At 38.9% G+C, this 21,567-nt stretch overlaps 1 protein-coding gene across 1 annotated transcript; it reads left to right on the forward strand.

The window, feature by feature from the left end:
* The first annotated feature begins 1,656 nt into the window (after positions 1–1,656).
* On the forward strand, positions 1,657–21,552 carry usp53b (ubiquitin specific peptidase 53b). Its single transcript, XM_056372518.1, has 17 exons — positions 1,657–2,075; positions 3,612–3,808; positions 4,522–4,682; positions 5,211–5,303; positions 5,489–5,623; positions 6,002–6,115; positions 6,436–6,518; positions 7,333–7,438; positions 8,459–8,605; positions 8,881–9,030; positions 9,126–9,294; positions 12,688–12,810; positions 12,966–13,692; positions 14,550–14,611; positions 16,414–16,492; positions 16,584–17,410; positions 17,905–21,552. Exons 2-17 carry the CDS (start codon positions 3,709–3,711, stop codon positions 17,979–17,981), a joined length of 3,153 nt encoding a protein of 1,050 aa, XP_056228493.1. The 5' UTR covers positions 1,657–2,075; positions 3,612–3,708; the 3' UTR covers positions 17,982–21,552.
* The last annotated feature ends 15 nt before the right edge of the window (positions 21,553–21,567 follow it).

Here is a 21,567-nt window from a genome sequence, read left to right on the forward strand (position 1 = left end):
CAGTCTTTGTGTGACAAAAGTCTAACAACTAGAACAAAAAAACTAACTGAACAAAAACTACCATGCAAACTCTGACTCCTAAGAGTCATTATGGTGGTAATTGAAACTACATCCTGGATATTAGAAAAGAAAGAAAACAGATACAAACAACAAACTCCAAAAATAACCTTAAGAACAGTTGAGTCTTTTTATAAATAATACCAAGAACTCTTCATGTATCCCGAGGGAGATTTCAGTGCTATTGCTAGAGCAAAGCCAGGATTAGAGTAATGCCAAATACAGTTATACCGTATGTATTCAGTATATATATATATATATATATGTTAATGAACAGAATAATTTCCCTGAGCCCAAGGTGATGTCTTCAAATAGCAAATAGCTTTTTGTATTTGATGCAAAACCCAAAGATACTTACTACAGCACAAGACTGGAAAAGGGGCAAATGTTCACACTGGAGAAGCTGGAACCATTACAAGTGTGCTTAAAAATTGACATGAACAGTTATTTGATTATCAAAATACATGCCATGTATTTTTCTTTCAATCAACTAATTGATCAATCAACTAATGGTTTCAACTCCGCGTTACAGTGCATCACTGAATTGTTTTCTCCATGACTGTAATAGAAGAAGTGCCTGCTGAGTATCACTGAAACAGATTTCCTTTTGGACTCAGAATCAGTGAGAACCTCTCCGTGTAACAACACATGAAGAGTGTTTTCCATTGTTTTTCACAGGCTAACCCACACGCTGTGGACACACACACACACACACACACACACACACACACACACACACACACACACACATATACAGTACTGTAAATAATCTACTGGGATCCCCTGTGCACACTATATTTACAGGGAGTGAGAATAGCAGCAGCTGATGAACACTCGGCATGAGGCATGCTGATGGTAAACACTGTGTTAAGATCACTGCGTCACCAAATCACTAATTTTATCCTGGATTTGTTACAAATCTGAGACTTTTTTTTGTTTTTTTTGTTTTTTTTTTTGTTTTGAAAAAATGTATGGGTTTACTGTATAATGAAAACATCTCAACTGTTTTCTTTGTCAGACTGGGACAGATCTACAAAAAACTTGTGTAGAAAAAACTGGGAGAGAGACACACCAATTAGTGAGTATAATTTTTGCTGACGCTGGCTCGCATGCACCATCAGCCTCTTTTAGTCGTCCTGTCTACTCTTAAAACCTGCTCAGCTCTGCAGGCTTTCCCCTGCCAGGCCCTCCATCTGCCCCGATTTTTGTCATTCCATGTCCTGTTCACTGCAGCGTCAGCGTCACAGATAGAAATGGTGGATTTAGAGAATGTCTGTGATGTTATCAGATAACACTAATGCTTATATTATGTGTTATTTGCGTCACGACTGATAAGAAAGAATCACAGCCTCTCTGTGGCATGTAAAGATAATCATGGCATATTTACACATTTGGTATTGCAGTTGGACTCCAAACAAAAAACATAAAACAGTGTTCTGTTCTGGTATTTGACATTTACGAAACACAGGCAGGGTTCAGTCCCCACAGTGCTGCGTGATTATGAAACCAGTGCAGTCATGTGATGTCTTCTCTCATCATCATCATGACAAGTTGGAAGTCTGACCTTCCGCCAGCACACAGTTTGCCATGCAGGGATTGAAGACTGCAATACAGCAGCAGTGGACTTGAGGCTACACTAGGGGCGGAGTTTGACCTCTCAAGTCTCAAAACATCACTAATCCGCGTCGGACATTCTGGCACAGGCCATCACCAGCCCCACTTGTACAAGAAAGGGACACATTTTCACCGGAGAAAAAACAAAACAAAAACACTGTCCGGACCGGGTCTGTGTGGCATCAAACACAGACTCGGGCTGCCGCCTGTGTGCGCGTCGGAGGGATTGGTAATGCTGCACTATGACAGATAGTGCGTTACATGCGTCTGGACATATCTGCAGTCATTTCTAGCCAGTTTTATTCGCAGGATTCGGCGAGAAGTCGTGGGATTTGCGCGTTGACAGCTGGACCGCCCTGCGCCTTCATTGGAGGCGAGCAGCCAAGGAACCGCTTCCCTTTAAGGTGAGTCTGCAGAGCACTTGTTTTCTCAACGCCTGAATGCAAGTTGCGGCATATTTATGCTACTGTAGCTGACCGGGCGCCGTTCCCGTATACAGTTGACTGAGAGGCTGGTGGAGCACTGGCAGCACGCCTCCTGCTGTGGAAACGCGCTCGACGAAGATTGCGAGGTTTTCAAGGCAGGAAAACAAAGGATTGTTTAAAAAAACACAAAAAAAAATCAGTTCAATAAAGGATTTATGTCCTCGTTATGAACCCTTCTGCAAAGATGGGTGCTTAAGTGAGACCGTATAGGCCTATACAAGCGTCACATGGTGTTCAGAGAGGTTGGTGCAGAAACACATGTGGGCACTTGTAAGCAAATGTAAGCTTTAAATAGGATTTTTAAATATGAAAAATGTTTGAATATTTATGCAATTTTGTGGTAGAAATGACGACATACAAACATACAATCAGTAATGTTTTGAACATATAAATTAAAGGCACATTTACAAATATGCCTCTAACAATATAAAACATAGTATATGCCTGTTCAACATCAAAAATAAGAATTTTTTCCTTGTCATGTGATCGTAAGTGAAAATATTGATATCTCTCCACCTATGTATGAATATTACAAATGTACCCTAAACAAACTAGAAGAGCATCAGATGAGGAAAAAAGTGTCTTCAGCTCTGTGTTTTCATTTTATGGTGTTGGGTTGAGCTTTTGGTCCTAAAATTTAATGTAATGGAATTTCAAGACAAAGCTACTGTTTATATTTATTATTACACCCCTAAAGTTTTATTTATTATTTATTTTTATTATAATTGCACATTATCATATTCATAAGAAAATAGTATTTCAGGGCAAAGCCGAACTGTACACTATCCTTGCAAATTTGAATTTAAGCAAGACTGCAGCATTTTGAGTTTAAAAATAGCCTAGCATTTGTATTACGTTTAAAAAAAAAAGTAGTATTGATAAAATGTAACAATAACAATCCAATAAGTGTAATGTTTAGGATTCATTGTAATGTTACCCCTTGCATTATTATTCTGTTACTCTACTTATGTATATTTAATTTTTACTGCAAACAATGTATAAGTGATGAAGCAATGGCTGGGTGAAAAATACAATTCAAAACACATCTAAAGGTAACAGAACATTTGTAAGTCTTAAAAGTTGAATGGGGTTTGTCGTTTCTATATAAGCCGTTGTAAAGTATTAAAAACAGTTCAGATGTTGTCATGTTCTTGCATCAGCCGTTGTGGTGGTCAGATTGGAGATTGTGGAGGGTTGTGAAGGCGGCTGATCATAGAGGTGGTGCCGAACTCAAAGCTCAGGTCTTATCTCTGTGGTTCTCAGATATGATATTCACAATTCATAGTTTCAGAATGAACTGCATGCATTGTTAATTTTAGTTTTTATCTGCTATATTGAGTAGGAGTGTTTGATCTAATGAAGAAAAGTGTATTATTACATTATGTCTTCCAAGCTGCACTGTTGACTTGTGTAACTACATTTATGGTGTGCCTCGCCCTTTCTTCCTTCGCCCAGATTTTATCGAGTTGCCATTCAATGTCCAGTAGCACATGGCTGAAACTGCCCTGTGGCTGATCCTGACAATGCTTTCAACAAACCGCTCTGGAGGTGCATGGGGATGAAATGGATGGAGCCCATGGCCAGACCAACGCACCAGCTCCCACCTCCCAGCATGTCCAACTGCAGCAAGTCTCCTCCAAACTCTGGAGAAGGTAGATGACACAATTCATCTGTCATCTCACCAAATAAGTCATTTGGATTAGTGATGTAATGAAAACTGTGTCCAAGATGAACTCAGTTTTTATCCATGGCTGCTTATTTTATCTCCACGGTGCCATGCAGTAATAATCCTATTTGAACCATCGGTACATCAGTGCAAACTAAAACAAAATGAGAATGCACTGAAGTTTACAAGAATGAATATGTCCTGTATGTTTAGTTTGTATGATTTCGTTAAATCAAGTTTAGATTACTCAAGAAGAACAATATATAATGGGATATACATGGCATGTAAATGACCCAAAAGAATTCAGTTCAATTCAATTCAACTTTACTTGTATAGCACCAAATCACAACATTCATTGTCTCAAGGCACTTTACAGGGTAAGATCAAGACCTGTCAATATGAGAGAAATCCAACAGTTTCCACAATCAGCAAACAGTTGGCAACAGTGGAGAGGAAAAAACAAAATTTTATCAGGAGGAAACCTCCAACAGAACCAGACCTAGGGTGGGTGGCCATCTGCCTCGACTGGTTGGGTTGAGACATAAAGAAACAGACAAGCACCCTCTATGTGAAACACAAAATATACGATACGATACGATACGATACGATACGATACGATACTTTATTGTCCCCATGGGAAAATTTGTCATGGACTTCAGTGCAGCATACATGTCAAAACATGAGGATTTGTTTCATCAGTTGCAGGCTCTAACTCCATGGCATGGGTGAAGATGTTCAAAAAACCTGGAGGAGGCCTGAAGAAGTCCTACCAGCCTGGGAGCATGCTGTCTCTCGCGCTCACCAAAGGCCTGCTGAATGAGCCGGGGCAGAATAGCTGTTTTCTAAACAGTGCTGTTCAGGTGAGAACCATTTTCTACCAACTCTTAATTACTGAAAATAAACTTAAATTTTATTATATTACTTACTTACACTGAAATAATTACAAAACTATGTCAATGCTCAAACAAACAATACATTCTTCTTGTAACATTTCTGCACTTAGTTTGAAGCACCACACTGAAAAGCAGCATACACAGCATTTTTGATCTCCAGAGGGCAGAAGTACACCACAAAACCAACTCCGCAAACTGTAAAACTACAGCACACAACAAACATCTTGTTTATTTGGCAAACATTTTAGGAGAAGTCTGGACTCAGCCACATGGATCAGCAAACCAAAATAATGAGCTGAAAATGATTAAAAGCTGTGAAAAGTTGCAGAGTCCAGTGTTAATTTTCAGTTTTCACTAGCAACCCTTTTTAATTACACAAAGGCATTTAATTCAATGTTAATATCAAAAATAATTTAATCTGTCTCCGCAGTTCCAACTTCTGAAACCCTTGAATAAAATATCTCGATCTCAGCTGCTGTTGTGAATTCTTGGCAGGTGCTTTGGCAGCTGGACATCTTCAGGAGAAGTTTGAGGCAGCTCTCAGGTCACTTTTGTCTCGGTGATGCCTGCATTTTCTGTGCTTTAAAGGTTTGTAGGTTCGGTTTTTGCATTTAAAGCTAAATCAGTCTTTGTTTTGTTTTTATTAGTATTGTTTATTATGTCATATTTCTCTTTGATGATTCTGGTATTAAACATTTCCAATAATAATGGTTGTCAGGGATAGTTTTAACAATTATCATGAACTAACTAATCATTGTTTTCTTTTTATTCAGAGTATATTCAGCCAGTTTCAGCAGAGTAGAGAGCGTGTGCTCCCCTCTGACAGCCTGCGTAACGCCCTAGCTGAAACTTTTAAGGATGAGCAACGCTTTCAACTTGGCCTGATGGATGATGCTGCAGAGTGCTTTGTACGTTGACACTCAAAAGTAATAAGTCCTTTCCACAGTGACTGTTTTATTGAATAATGTTATCGTGCTTCCTCCTCTCACTTGGAGGACTCAGACTCTATTTTATCATATACAACCATTTTAAATCCGTTTGAATTTAGTTGGTTGTTACAGAATTAAATAACCATGAAGATGTAGATGTTTCAAGTGTTTCACATACATGTTTGAGTGATGACTGATTAATTCACAGTTTGTAAGGAAACACAGAATTTTTAAGGTTTTAACATAACAATTCAATCTTTGTGTTTCTAACTGTGCCATAGTGCATATGTAGCACGTGTACGTATGTGCATGTATGCAATACTGGTACTGTATCTGCTCTTACCTCTTATCTAATAGGAGAACATCCTCGAGCGAATTCATTTGCACATAGTTTCAGACACTGCAACTGATGCTTGTTCATCCAAATCCTGCATCACCCATCAGAAGTTTGCAATGATGCTTTATGAGCAGGTAACTATTATTATCAGAGCTGTTTGTCATTTCATTTGTTCAATGATGTGGAAAAAAACTGTGCAGTACTGTTCTAAGATATGCATTAATGTGAAGTACATAGAGACGATAATAAGATGCTCAGTTTTTACAGGAGGAAGAAAAATGAAGGTGATTAAGAATAACAAAGAACGACTCCTACAGCTGCCATGACTAAATGTTAGAGTTGCGTAGTGTAGTTGTAGTGAGTTGATGTTGATGGCTTTTTAATGTACATGTCATTTGCTAAAAGGTAAATACAAAATGTAATCTGTTAAATAATCTTTCCTTTTCTTTTGCAGTTTGTGTGTCGCTGTTGTGGTGCATCTTCAGACCCACACCCGTTCACAGAATTTGTTCATTATGTCTCAACCACTGCGTTATGGTGAGTGCTGAATAAATGTCAAAAGTATTAAACAAGTTTACTAGAAAATGATGTGATTGCAGTTTTCTTAGTTGAATATCTTTCCCTCACTTCAACAGCCGTAGTTTGAGTCTCTTTTTATATGTACAGTATATCGGAGTGTTTTCACTGTTAGTGTTGTGCTGCATAAATTTGTACGTTCAGGATCCTAAACTTGACCTTTAGAAGCTTGATGTGTTTTTTTGACACCTGAGTGATAAAAACGCATCACTGACATGTGCACTGTCGTGACATGTTCTGTAACACGCTCCACCATTAATCACTTGTGATACTGGATTTTAAAGATTTAGTTAAATCATCATATTACTTAACAGCCAGGGTTGATTATCATCTCTGGGTCTGCCCTGACGTTTCCCAAAAGGCTGAAGATGCCAGACGATTGTTTGGTTTTATATTTTCATAATTTCCTCAAATATGAGGCAGCACATGATGCCTGCTCAGTTCACTTTTTGCATGCATGTGTACTTGAGTCCTGCACACTGCAAAAAGTAATCGTTATTAAAGATTTGGTTTAATTCAAACCTCCTTGTCAGCGTGTACAAAAACTGAACATTATAATCTTCCTAAATGTATGAATTTGTGGAAGATCTGTGTTATTGTATTGCATTTAATTGTATAGGTGTACGGAATAAAGTGGCCAGGGAGTATATATCCCAGTTTCAAGCAGTTCTTATTGATAACAAGTTTGTTACTGCATGAGTAAAGGTTATGTGTGGAGGTTGTGGTGATTTTATTATTTATGAGCAGTCTCTGTGTTTACACGTTGTATGCACAGCCAACAGGTTGATCGCATGTTGGGGAAGAACGAGCGGCTCAGGTCAGACATGTTTGGAGAATTGCTGCAGGCAGCAAACAACACAGGTGACCTCCGAAGCTGCCCGGTATGTGATTAATTGTTAATGTTTATTTAATTGTGATGTTTTTCTTGAATGAATTAACAAATCTTTTCAAAGTGGTGACTCAATACTTTTCCCTGTTCAGCTGTTTTGTCAAAACATCTGTCTGAATTGGACCATTAAATGCTGATTTGATACAGGCAGTTATTAATGAATAATTTAGCCGTTCAGCCGAACAGTTAGCATGTTACTGTAAAATGGACACAAAAATAATTCTTGCAACTATGCAGAGTACACTCTGTGCTTTCTGCTGTGACACTGCACTTGAAGCGGCCGGAAGGAGACGGTGCCAGACTAGTGTTAGGATATAAATAGCAGTAAGGGCTTATCCACTGTTTTTCTCTCATCTGTATTTGCTGCCACTGTCTTCCTCTTCAGTGTGCATCTCTGTGGTGAAGCTGAGTGCTCTGTTCCAATGAACCCATTATTCTACCGGAAACATCAAACTGCAGTACTGACTTTACAATACTGATGTGCAGATATTACTGGCTCTCTTCCATCTTTGCAATAGTCCTGATTGTGGCATTTTGAAGTGATGAGTCACATGAGTTTTATTTCAGTCTTGTCTAAGTGTGTGTATGAGAGACAGAGAGATTAAGCCGCAAAGTAAAGGACTACTCTGACATTTAGGAAAATTTGCTCATTTATTTCTTATTGAGACTTGAAATAAAACATCAATTCACTTTTATCTCTTTGGATCCATGATCCATGTTTAGCCTTCCTTCTGCACAAAAACTGGAAGCAGGGGAACAGCTAACCTCAGCCGTGTTGTTTACACACTGACATCCTATTCTGTTTTATACGCTGCAGAGATTTTGACATTATTTCTGGTCGACTGGTTTCTGTCTTGTTTACTTTATTCCGGTATCTTTGATGACATTATCTATGTAGTGTAAAGCACTTTGTAACAATAGTTCTATTGATTTCTGTCTGACTTCAACGTTTTTCTGTTATGAATGTTGATATTATTATGGGCCTTCATATATGTTCCTACATATTTTGCAGAGTGACTGTGGCCAGAGTATCAAGATCCGCCGTGTGCTCATGAACTGTCCAGAGATTGTGACTATAGGATTTGTGTGGGATGCTGAGCAGTCTGATCTTACGGATGATGTCATTCGTTCACTTGGCCCGCGTTTGAACTTGTGTGGGGTGAGAGCATCATCTCCGTCATCATCATTGTTGTACTGTGCAGAGAGATTTGCCGGTTGAGGCTTGAAAAGATTTTACCTAAAAATTGCATATCCACAAAATTCAACCAATCACATCTCTCTTTTTTTTTTTTCCTTTTGGTTATGATATTATAAAATCAAGGTTAGGAAGAAAAGGGTTATCAAAACCACACACATGAATTTTATTCTCATAGGATTTAGCATCTGCCCCCAGAGAAATATGCAGAGATCAAACTTCAATTTGCTCTCTTTCAGCTTTTCAACCGTGTCACTGATGAAAATGCCAAACGGAGCGAGCTACATCTGGTGGGGATGATCTGTTTTTCGAGTAAACACTACTCAGCTTTTGCCTATCACACCAAATCTTCAAAATGGATGTTTTTTGATGATGCTACTGTGAAGGAGGTTAGGAACTCTGCTATTAATCTGCTTTATCCCAAAGGTCTACTACCTGTTACTGTCTGTTACAAGCTCTTATATCATACTTTTCTTTATCACAGATTGGATCCAAATGGAAAGATGTCGCCTCTAAATGTATCAGGGGACATTTCCAGCCACTTCTTTTATTTTACACTAATCCTGAGGGAAGTCCAGTGTCTAATGAAGATGCACCAAGACAAACCACGATGTGTCCCCGGTACAAAGCCCAAGTAAATGGTGACATGACAAGTAAGACAATCCTCCAGTAATCCGCACATCTTTACATCTTTATTTACATATAGAGGCTTTACAATACCTTTACTGTTATATCAAACAATGTGACAGATGCAGCTGTTCTTTGTACTGCTAACTTTGAAAAATTATATATTTCAGTGATGTAGGGGCCTATAAAAATTGTTATTGCGCCATCTTAAACAACAGGTAACCACAGGATACCTCAGGATAAATGAAAGTGGAGGAGGAGTGGAGGAGGAGTGGAGGAGGAGTGGGGGTGGAGGTTTAAACACGAGCCGCCTTCTTTCCTTTGAAAAGTGAGAATGGTAAAATCCACTCTGCTTCCAGATCATTACCTCCAATATCATTACTGCTTATTAAACACAAATTTTTGTGTTTAATATTTTGGCCACAGTCAGTTGCCAAAAAGAAATAAATCACTCATTTCCGTCCGTTGTAAGCTCTGGACCGTATGTATGACAAACAACTGCCTGTTTTTCAGATAATGAATGACTGAATTTAGAATTTGAGCTGAATCGAGATAGACATAATCCATCATAAGCTGCGTAGTCACACAAAAAAAAAAACTCTGAGAAGTTATTTTTCACAAGTGGACGTGTCAGAGTGGATTAACTTGTTTATCCCATGGCTATTGGCCTGCAATTAAAAAAAGTATGCTTTGTTTATTTTGAAAGCAGCGTCCTTTTTAATTAAAACTTTGTGTCAGGTACACACACACACACACACACACAAGGTCTTTGACCCCCCTGGGAATAAATATTGCTTTACTGCTTCACAGAATAGAACATCCACAGTCTATAAAACACTTCATTTAGAACGGCGATAAGGCCTTCACATCAGCCTGTGTATGTAGTACATGTATGCCACATTTTCCACATGCATTCTACCTCCACTGAGAAACAAGTGTGGAAAGATGATCACTTAATTTGTAAAGAGTATGCAAATAGACATCCCTAGAGAAGGAAGTGTGTGAGCGTCACTGTAACACAAGTGATTTGTGAACTTTAAGCAGCTAATATTCAAGTCATTCTTCACAATATTTAACCAATAAAATGACTTACGTGAAGGCGACTGTACACGTGCACACTCACCTTTTTATCAAAGGTGCACTTTTAATTATAAAGGTCAAGTATCTTAAGTCACCATATGCTCAATTAGGGTCTGATTAGCTTCGCCAAGGAGGTTATGTTTTCCCTCGTGTCTGTTTATTTGTCAGCAGAGTTACACAAACAGGTCAGTGCTGATTTGCACTGAACTTGGTCATTTTGGGGCAGATCTGAAACATTTACTATGAATTTGAATTTTTGTCACTAAGGTTTGGTGTATCTTGTTTGACACTGGCAGAGATCTGCGCTCTCTAACTGCACTTCTAGTTGGTGTACAGGTTATAAACAATCACACAAATGAAGAATAATTTTTGTAATGTGTCAGGTGAAATGAGACAGCAACATGGTAGTATTATTAATGACTAATAAGAGCGTGATAGGAATTACAATATTTATATTTGTCTGATAATGTATTTCCAAAAAAATCATATCTATTATAGCATTTGAACAATTTTTCTTAAAGTATCATTAAATGAAATGAAATGTCAAAAAATGCCAGTACCTATGACAATAATGATGTCACTCCAAAAAATTACAGTTATGGTTTGCATTGGGATTGAGAGAGTGTTGTTAAACCGCGGGCAGAAAGATTGTCCTGCCCTGTGTGCTGGCTTGAACTTGACATGAGGATGATGCCTCTGTTTGCACGCAGATTACCACCCACGCCTCCCTCCCTAATCCCTGCTCCTGTGGCAAAGCGCACTCATGCTCCTGCTCCACAGTTCTCACTCCTCCCCTAGACATTTCCGATGTTTGCCTCCATTAATATATCTGGTTTTTATTTTGGTTTTTTTGGCAATGGCGCCTTGCCCGTTTAGATGGATTGTTCTGCTTTAGTGTGGTGGCCAGACACTTTGACTGGCATGGGACGGCATTCTTGTTTTTATGAAAATAAGCGTAAGTAAAAGATATTTTTTTAGTATTAGAGTCAAGCATAGCTCAGATTGAAACATTTATTGTTTTTTTTTGCTATAATCTCATTTGTTAAATTATTGTTGAGGCTTACTGAAGTACTGTTAGTTTTCCCTACAGTACATAATGATAGGAGTTTTAATTTCTTCCAATTTAATTTATCCACTCCAACTACAACTAGCCAAGACAACTGCCCTGCAGCATTATACTACACTTGCATTACTAAGCTTGAGAGTGTCTCTGTAACTTCAGGCAACGTGATGAAGTGTGTATTAGTTAATTACATGGCAGTTGTCTAAATCTAGCATGCTTTTTCAGTAGAGGTCTTGTACTTATGTCAGCATTAGGCTACATGAATAAATCTGAAAATCCATAATACTACAGCTTACTCACTGCTGTTACTCACCACTGTTGTAACATCCAGCAGCCATGCACATGCACACAGCTTCATGCAGTTTTTATACCTTGTGTTTAAGAGAGCATTTCCTTCACCTGTTTCCTATTTATTATACTGTCATTATATTTTACTGTAGGTTTTCACAAAAATGTGAAGCATTGTCTTGAAGCTCAGTACTGCTTAAAAATTCAGTTATAAAGAAGGAAACAGTGCTGCAGAAAGTGATCTAACCAAGACGCAGAAAGGAGGTGTTGAGATATAAAACTGAAAGACAGTGGCAGCTGTTAGGTAAATGTGCTGATTTGGAGGCAGATGTTCGCACTTCACTGCAGCTCTGTTTCTCACAGTGACCTGCTTGCTACAGAGGCAAAGAGGCACACTACAGTGTTGGCAAATCTGTAAGCAGTAGTGTATTTTAACATGCATGATGCACTGGCATCTGTTCTTAGGTAAAGAATTTTTGTTTTGTTTTGTCTGCATTTGCAGAAAGGATGCAAGGTTACCAAAACATCTATTATAGCGGCACTGGAATTTGTAATGAGTGACAGAGTAGTTAGTAATGACCTGACTGATGAGCCTTGGTCAGAGAGTTGAGGATATAATGATGGTTTCTGAAGCTCATTGCCTGCAGTGCATAGCACACTGTAAATTAGTTTGAACCCAGAACAAGTTGCGGGGCCATCAGATGGCTAAAACACCTCAGGTTAACCTCATATTTCATGTTGTACCCCAAAACAGTCAATGATGTACACAGTCATGTCAAACACTGATTGTTTTTCAAGTTCATTGATGTCTTCTGCAGGTAAAGACAGGGCCAAATAATTATTTATTATTTGGCCCACTAATGTCAGCAGGCCTGAGAAAATGCTATTTATGCACCAATAAATAAATCACAAGTTCAAAAAACATCAAGTGCAGTTTTCTGCATTGAAGCACAGCAACTCATCTGCCATTTCATTTTTTTCCCCTCAGCAAAACATCCCCTTGGCAGTCCTAACAAATTCCAGGAACCTTTCATGGAGAATTTGCAGAGGCCAGGTGAAACGTCAAAAAAGGACAGAGGGCATCGGAGAACTGACCCATCACAACACAAAGGTAGGGCATTGTGTCAGCATCATAGGTATAGGGGGAACACTGATATTACAGAGGCAAAAACAAAGACATACAGGGGCGATACAGTGCAGATAATTGTAAGTCACAAGATGGTGGAAATAGTCATTCCACTAATGATCTGTGTCTGCTTTGTGTAGAGATGGCTCATGCAAGATCATCACCTCCTCCAGAGAATGGACTGAGGCCTCCTGCGGACCAAAAATTAAAAAGCTATCAACGCACTGAGAAGTCATCAAACCATTCAAGCAGAGGATCTCAGGAGCCACGTGGACAGTCCTTGGTCACACATGGTGGTGGGCATGGTCAGAAAAACAACACCTCCCCAAGTCGCTATGATCAAGATAGCTGTCAGGAACAATGGGAAAAAGGTGGAAGTGGAGGAAGCCGCAATAAATCTAAGTCCACGTGGAGACCCATCCGGGAGGTGTTGAATGTGGACACTGTGCTGAACGAACTGGAGCAGCGCCGGCAACAGCAGCATGACAGTCCGCGGCGCAGCAAGCCTTCCTCACAGGAAAGGGTGCACGCTGAACCAAGTCGAGACCATGAGAGGGAATATGTACGAACCAGAGACGATCGAAAGCAGAAGTGTTTAATGACGATTTATGAGGATGAGCAGAGGCTTGAGACTGAGAGCCACAGCTCTGTAGAGTCAGAGAGCAGGGCCAACCAACAGAGGGGCAGCAGGCTTAAAGGTGGCCCCAAGACGCTGCTGCGTAGTGACACCTGGACCATTCAGAGGACAGAGTCTGGCTATGAGAGTAGCGATAGACTCAGCAGTGGCTCCACCAATCCTGACTCACCTGGGGTTGATGGCTTTGCTGTTAAAGACCAGAGATCAACACCAGAGGCACCGTTGCAAAGGTAAGACACAACTGTGAAATTTTTCGGGGGACTTCTGCACAAGGACAAATGGAGGTGTGGAGTAAATACTGGATTACTGACAACTACAGATGTGGTAACAGCCTGATGTTAAGAGCCTATTCCCATTCCCAAATTTGGAAGAAACCCTTGAATTAAATAAAAACAACATGTTTGTTTTGAAAATTCATACCAGTAACAGTCCAAATTGTGGATCTTAAATACTGTCCTATAAATAATTCTCATTTGATAATTAGTCATGGCCCTACTGTACAGAAACAATGAAACTGTTTTTATGTTTCATATGTTTTCAAGTGAAGGGATTATGTTAATAGCTGATGAACCACATGCTTTTCTTCTATTTCTTCTATTTCTCAGATATTTAGTATATGTATCGAGGGGTTTGCTATTCTCATCATCATCACCCAGGAATACTTTTGATTTCCTTGGAAACTATAAATACAACACGTGTTCCCATGACATTCCCTTTTCAAATAATGTGTATAAGATCAATGTCAGGAAGATGGTTGACACTGTACTGAACTGTAACTGTCAATTTACATTCGGTATTTATTCGGTATGATTTTAAAAATAAATTGCAACATCTCATTACAAATTATTCCTTGAGATGAAAATGATTTGTCAAATTAACTAAAAATAGTTATATATATACGTATATATGATTTGGAAAAGTCTTTGTTTCTGCCAGTGTTTTTCATGGGTTTCTGTCCATTATTTGTCTTTCTTTTGTTTGTTTGTGGCTGTGCTGAGACATTTTACATTTACTGTATTAACTGATGAATCAGCTTGAAAACATAGTAGTACGTGACATGAGAGTAATTTTTGTCTCTTATTTCCAGCCAGCTGCATCAAAAGGGAGGAGATGCAAAATCAAGTATAATGTCCTCACCTTCATACAACGGTCAGTTCTGATACTTACTGAGCTTCATTAGTTTTTCCTAGCACAGTAAAAATCACAGCAGGTATTAAATGCAGTGCGTGGAATACCCACATCCAGTTACCTAGTTCTGACTATTAAATATTACATTTTTATTTAGTTTTTGGATTGTGATAAGTTAAGTAAATTTAGTTTCAATTATAATGTAGCCTGACGCAGTGTTTGACATAATGGGATGCGAATAATTATCCCCTGGCAACAAGTTCACTCAAGTGAACTTAAAAACCACAAAGCTGAAGTAAAAGGATAGACTGAGATACCAATAACAAAAGTATGAAACTTTAGAGCATAAAAGAACATGTCACTGTTTACTGTCAGTTACATCTCACTTCTAATCCTCAAACCTCCAGGAAAAGATTTGCAAAGAAAAGAATTAAGTCTTCGTAGATCCAGTATGTAATTACAAGGGACACACCCTGGGTTACACACAATGGCTTGAGTATATTAACACATGACTCTCATGTCCTATATTATTAAGTGTAAGAAAGGTTATTTCATTTTGCCCTGTGCGAGTAGGTGCCTGCCACAGGAGAGCAATTTCCAAAAGAAACTTCTCTCTGTTTACTTCTGTCTATTTTGTTAGTCTTTAAAAACAAACAGATGAAGTGTCATCCACCTCTTCTGCTGATAATGTGAGAGTAATTGAAGATTGATTAATGTCAGAGTTGATTTCTGAGCTTGTTCTGGTTTATTTAACCTCTTCACCCAGTCAGCCCTGCAGAGGCATTAATCTGATAATAATCCTACAAAGCTCGTTCAGATAGCACAGCTGGACATGGCTGCTGGCATTGTCATGAATATCTTTCTGTTTCATGCGCTGCTTTGAGTCTGCTGCACTTGATACTTTATCGAGGCTATGTGCATCTAGAGCCAGTGTTTCCAACTGGCAGCTTTTATCCTTGCATGGACCTCTCCAGGGCAACAGCAAGGGAAAAAAATAACACGTCTATTTTTAAAGGGAAGGAATTCGGCACCACACTGCTTCTCGCTGCGCTGGTGCATGGGGCGAGTGCACTGGCTGGTTCATCCAGCTGTGAGAGAGTCTAGTGAGATTAACACTCTGCTGCCACCTTGTGTCCTGAGAGGGCAACAGCTTCTTAGTCAGACGTGTCGGCCCCTTTGTCTTTGCTTAGTGTCTGCCTTTAATTAATTGTGTGTGTGTGTGTGTGTGTGCGCCTGTGGATATGCAGATGCCAACTTCATAATTAGTGAAGAAGATTAGGGCAAAGTGAAAAAAACAGTATTTAAGCTTGGATATTAATCTCAGAATTCACAGAAAAATAAATCTGAATTATGAGATTAAAGTCTAAAATCTGCGATTCAGACGAATTCTGACTTTATTCTCAGGATTCTGAATTAAATCTCAATTCTGAGAAGATTAATCTCAGTACTTAAATCTGTTTTTCACTCTATTCCTCTTCCTGAGATTGTTTTTTTTAGGGCAGATGAATTCCCATTTGTTAATATTATTAGGGATTTTTATTTTCTGTCATAGTTTAGAATATTTCTACTTGTAATCAATTGCCCTATAGGGCACAATAGTAGTTTTGTGCATTAATACATGTTCTGCATAATTTCATTCCAGAGTTAGCAAGGTCAGAAGATAAAAACACTTTTTCCAGTAATTACAGTATGTAAATAGCTACTTGTCACAGTAGTGCAGACCTGTCCAAAAGGAGGACTGCTATACAGACTGTATTCTCAATTTTTAAATTGTCTCACTTTCTGTCAATATGTTTTGATCACCTTTATTTCATATTTTATAGGTAAACATCAACCCAAACCTCAGGGAAAGAACCATGACCAAGTTTCACATTCGCATCTAAAGTGCAGTCCAAGTTCGAGGTAGTGTACATTGTATTCAAGTATTCCCATTGTACATGAATAATCACTTCCATTATTCTCTGGTATAAACAATTCTCTCTCTTTTTCGTAGACGGAAATCAAAGTACAGTTGTTGCACCTCCAGGAAAGCAGTGTCTTCAGACAGGGACTCTGCTGGTTCCGATAACAGGCAGAGTGATCAGCAGGAGCTGACAAACTGTAGAGAAAGTACAGCCCTGAGGCATATCACAAAAACCAGCAGCTCAGAATGGAACAGCTCTGATGATCTTGCTCTCTCGGAGCCCGAGGAAAGAGAAAGCACTTACCGCTCCAGCAACAGCGAGGCCGTTGCCTCTGATTCCCAGCGTCCTCATATTACCCCGCCATACCACCCTCCCAGCAATGTGACTGCAGAACCTCTTCAAGTGAACAATCAGCGTCAGCTCGGCACGACAGGGTCACCTCACCTTCGATCCACCCAGCGGATCTCTCCTCACCAAGGCGAAACAAGCCATGCCGTGTTTCGTCCGAGGATGCTTCAAGAACCCTTTCCATCATCTCCTCGCCTTTCATCCACATCCTACGTTAGTCCTCACAGGAAGCCTGACATGTCAGGCCTCCGAACCTTCTCAGATGCAAGCTCCAAGTCTGGCTCTGACCCAGAGAGGAGTACCCCATCGTCATGTGAAAGCGAGGAAAGACTGACTGGATGCAGAGTGGAGCAGGCGGTGCCAGCTCAAGAGGTTTCTCTAACAACATACTTCAATGTGGATAACTGTATGACAGAAACATACCGTCTCAAGTACCACAACCAGAGGCCTCTTGTCCTCTCTGCCACGGTGCCACGGACAGTGGTTGCAACTGAGCGAAGAGATACCAGCCACACACTCCCCGCTGACACACACTCACAAGATGTGCCAAAAGCCAGACCTGAAACAAGTGAGCCTCCATCACTATGCTTGCAAACCTGAATGTACTGTGGGGCTGTGCAGGACATAATATATGTACTGTGAGATGATTTAAATTCAACCACCAGAGATCCTGCTATACTGTTGATCCTGTAGCAGCCAGTCCTTTTAATATGTCTGGTTGTTTTATGAAGCAGGACCATTGTATGGAAGGTTTAGAATCGTATATGATTTCTGCATCAATAATGAAGCCCCTTGTTTTGTCAGGCATTTAATTAGTTGTGTCAACTCCAATCATGAACAATTTCCAAGTTAATTTTGAAAACTTTACTCTTCCACCACATGCATCAATATCGCAGTATAAAATTGCATATTACCCTAATGGAGGGTTATATTTATATCTGGAAAAGACAAAATGACAGTATTCAGTTGTCTTCTCTGTCGTGGTGTAAATGTACACAAGGGGAAGCTCCATAAAACACAATGTTAATAATATTTTTCTTCTTTTTTGTTTTTTCTTTACAGGCCATAATAGCAATAAACCCACTGCAAAATGGAACCCAGTGTCAGCCAAAGGACTGGATGATCATGGTTTTTTATGAGTGTTACTTGGTAAGTTTTGTTTACAAGGATGGACAGTGGTCAGTGGAGTACTAACTGGATGCCAAAGAGTTTAGAGAATGGAAAGATGTTCAGAAGCCCGCCATCTCCGAATAGAGCGGAATGTATTTATGCAAGGTTGTCACATAAGTTAAACCTATTTCTAAATGCTGTCATGTATTGTGTGACAGATAATCAGCTATTACATATACTGTCTTCCATTGTCCTGCAGCATTGCTGCAAGAAGATTTAGTTTTAACCAAAATCTGGACTGTTCTCAGTTTGCACAAAGAGTTTTTTGAGTCTTTTAATCACCTTATGTCAAGTTAAAAATGTTTATTTTTTTATTTGTACAGTAGTTCTGCAGAAGTGATGCAGAGTTGAAGATATATACCGATACATGTAAAGTCAGACATGAGAGATAATGGTGAGCCACCATTAGATTGATTGTACTGTGGTTTGCACAGTAATTATACAAAGATGACAGAAGGAAGTGTGATAACAAATCACAGCATGATAACATGAAAGGATATGTGAAAGATACTTTATCATAATATGATGTCATTCTATAAAAAAATAAAATAAAACCTTCCGCGGCAGGTTAAAGGTAGTTCATTTAATCACACCAAAGGAGAGTGAAGTAATAATATTGGAAAAGTTTTTTCTGGGCAGCTTACTGATTTTATGCACATTGAGGGCTTTGGGTCACCAGGGAACAGATGTTGCAACATTCACTCATATTCGGTTACTGATTATTTGTTATCATTTATCAGTTCTTTTACAACATTTATCTGTTAATGAATGACTGCAGGCTGCCCCGTGACAGCCAGCCTCCCATTGGCTGTGAAAATCTGCCGAGAAAGATAAATAAATCATTGCTTCAAATGATTTGTTCATTTTGCTGGAACATTATAGGCACATTTCATGCCATCATTCATAAAAATGTAGAGATCTTTGAGAGAAACAGACTGTGTTCAGTTTCTGTCAGTTACAAAGCCTATCATTTGTAGACTATGACGTTCTGTAGCTGGGGCAGCCCTAAGGTTATTCAGCAGGTCACTATATGCGATCATGTAAACTTGTGTATTCTACCTTCGATTGTGCTGGTTCTTGTAATCCTTTTTTGTAATTCACAGTGATGTCAAATTGTATTTTTTCAGTCTTCCTCTTCAAGTAGAAAGATTTAAACAGGTCTGTATTTGCAGGTATTTTCATAAAGATGCCAATATACTTAATATGCCTCTCTGATATTATTATTGACCATACAACACAAAAACACAAGTATTCTTGTTAATAAGATTAATGTTCTGAAACCTGCATGTGGCCTTTACAAAGTCTTACTAGCTGTGTGTACAGCATAAGCATGAGCATGAAAATATTGGACTGTGAGTCCAACAGACATAAATTCTATTGGATTTTACTGAATTGTAATAAAATACATTAATTAAACAGCATTTTGTAACAACAGTTGATTTGGAAACTTTTTAACACTTGAATGATGTTCTATTCTCTTGCTCATGCCAGAACACGTACTTTTGTTTCTGCATCCATTGTAAATATAAACGGATGATGCAAACAATATGCTGGAATTTGCCTGTCCAACACATACTATGCATTCACTAAAAGTTACTTTAAGATTACTTTAACAGCAGATTTTGGTGTTTTTTAAAGCTTTGTATTCTGTGCATCAGACATTCCTGAGAACACATAAAAATCAGTGTTACTCAATTTTCAAATATTAATATCAATTTTATTTTCTGGACATTAAATCGCCAAGTCTTTTCCTAAACATCCTGCCATTTATACATTATACATTCATGTGTGTTTTCACTTGCTTTGCATTTTTTTTGTCAAGGTATTGCTCTACTATTGTCACTGCACATACTGGCTCACATTTGCTGTTTGTGTGTGTTGTGTTTGAGTTGTCTGACATCAGAGATTTATGTGTGTGTGTGTGTGTGTGTGTGTGTGTGTGTGTGCGTGTGTGTGTGTGTGCGTGTGTGTGTGTGTGTGTGTGTGTGTGTGTGTGTATGTGTGTGTGAGTGTGGGTGTAATCACACCTAAACATGTAACCTAAGCATCTACTTGCATTTTTCACGGTTTATTTATTGACACTGTTAAAATTCAAGAAAAAGGAAGCATCTTCTAATAATGTTTCATTATTTTCACTTTCATTCATTATACAACTCATGCCTTTACAAGCTGATTGTGCTGTAGTTATTATAACTCTATTTTTTTACTGTTATTTTAAGATATCTAATATACTAAGTAGATAAAGAAATCAAAACTACTAAATCATTGGATTGGCTGAAGCTGAACTGAGTATATTAACCAGGTTATCTCAATGTTGTCTCACCTGCAAAGTGTTTTTGTGGTTTGTTATGTGACTAATGGTTCTATATTTTATCTACAGTATTTTTCCTGTTAAAATGATTTCCTGTATCTGTAAGAAAAAAATAGGAACTTTTATTTTACGTTCTGATCTGTGTGTCTTCAGTTGTATCAAGAGTGCCTTGACATTTTCAGTGTGAAGAGTGTGTGTTCGTGTGTGTGTGCGTGTGTGTGTGTGCGTGTGTGTGCATGTGTGTGCGTGTGTGTGAGAGTGAAACCACACTTATGGAATGAAGGAGATGAATGAATGGGATGGAGGAGGTCATGCAAAACTTTTGAATATGCAATGCTAATAGTGATAATAGTGACATATCTGCTGACACTCCTTTGTGTGCACCCTTGTACTGTGTTTGTGTGTGTGGGGGTGGGGTTTGGGGGGGGGGGGGGGGGGGGTTGGGTGGATTTGGTGCCAGGTCTAATCTTCCTAAAAGCCCTTTCAGACTTGGAAGCTACAGCCTCAGCGGCAAGCAGCAAACTCAGCGGTTCACTTTTCATCTAGCTGCAATTGGCAAGTTTGACATGTTCAAATGTCATCAGCAAAAAGTGGGGCAGTCAGTGCTTGTAAGTGGCAAGTACATCCCACCTCCTGGGTGGCGAAGCTGGGTGCTTCCAAGTTTGAACGAGCCTTAATGTACAAAAACAAGATTTTTTTTTCCAGTGCTTGTCCTGGGTTATTATATGTATATGTGCATCTGTGTGCTTGGAAAAGGAAGCTGATAATTGCACCAATGATCCATAGCTTTCATTTGAAGGCTTTATATACTATAGAGGCCCATTTGATGAAAGGTCTTTTTGTCCTGTGTCACATAACGTCACAGCTGGTATTGCATCAATCCGAATCTTTTATCTTGTGCTACATATACGGGGTCAGAACCTGATTACACTGTACTGCATCAACACTCGAGAACAAGAAATAACTTTCCACTTTATGTCACTGATTTTATCTGATATGGCCTGATGTGAAAGCCTCACTGAATCCTATTGTCATACCTCTGTGTGTGGTTAGGACTCAGCTTGACATTACTGCTGAATTGAGTTGTCGGTGCTTCAGTGATAGACTTCATGACTTGCGTAAGTATAGACCAATTTAAAGAAACATGTCAAATCTGTCTACACTTTATATTTTTGTAGATAATATATATTTATTTTTATTCATTGTTGAATAAAGTTTAAATTATTGTATCACTCTAAAATGAG

The sequence above is a fragment of the Seriola aureovittata genome, chromosome 3 (genome assembly GCF_021018895.1).
Source record: "Seriola aureovittata isolate HTS-2021-v1 ecotype China chromosome 3, ASM2101889v1, whole genome shotgun sequence".
In the NCBI taxonomy this organism is placed as follows: Eukaryota; Metazoa; Chordata; class Actinopteri; order Carangiformes; family Carangidae; genus Seriola; species Seriola aureovittata.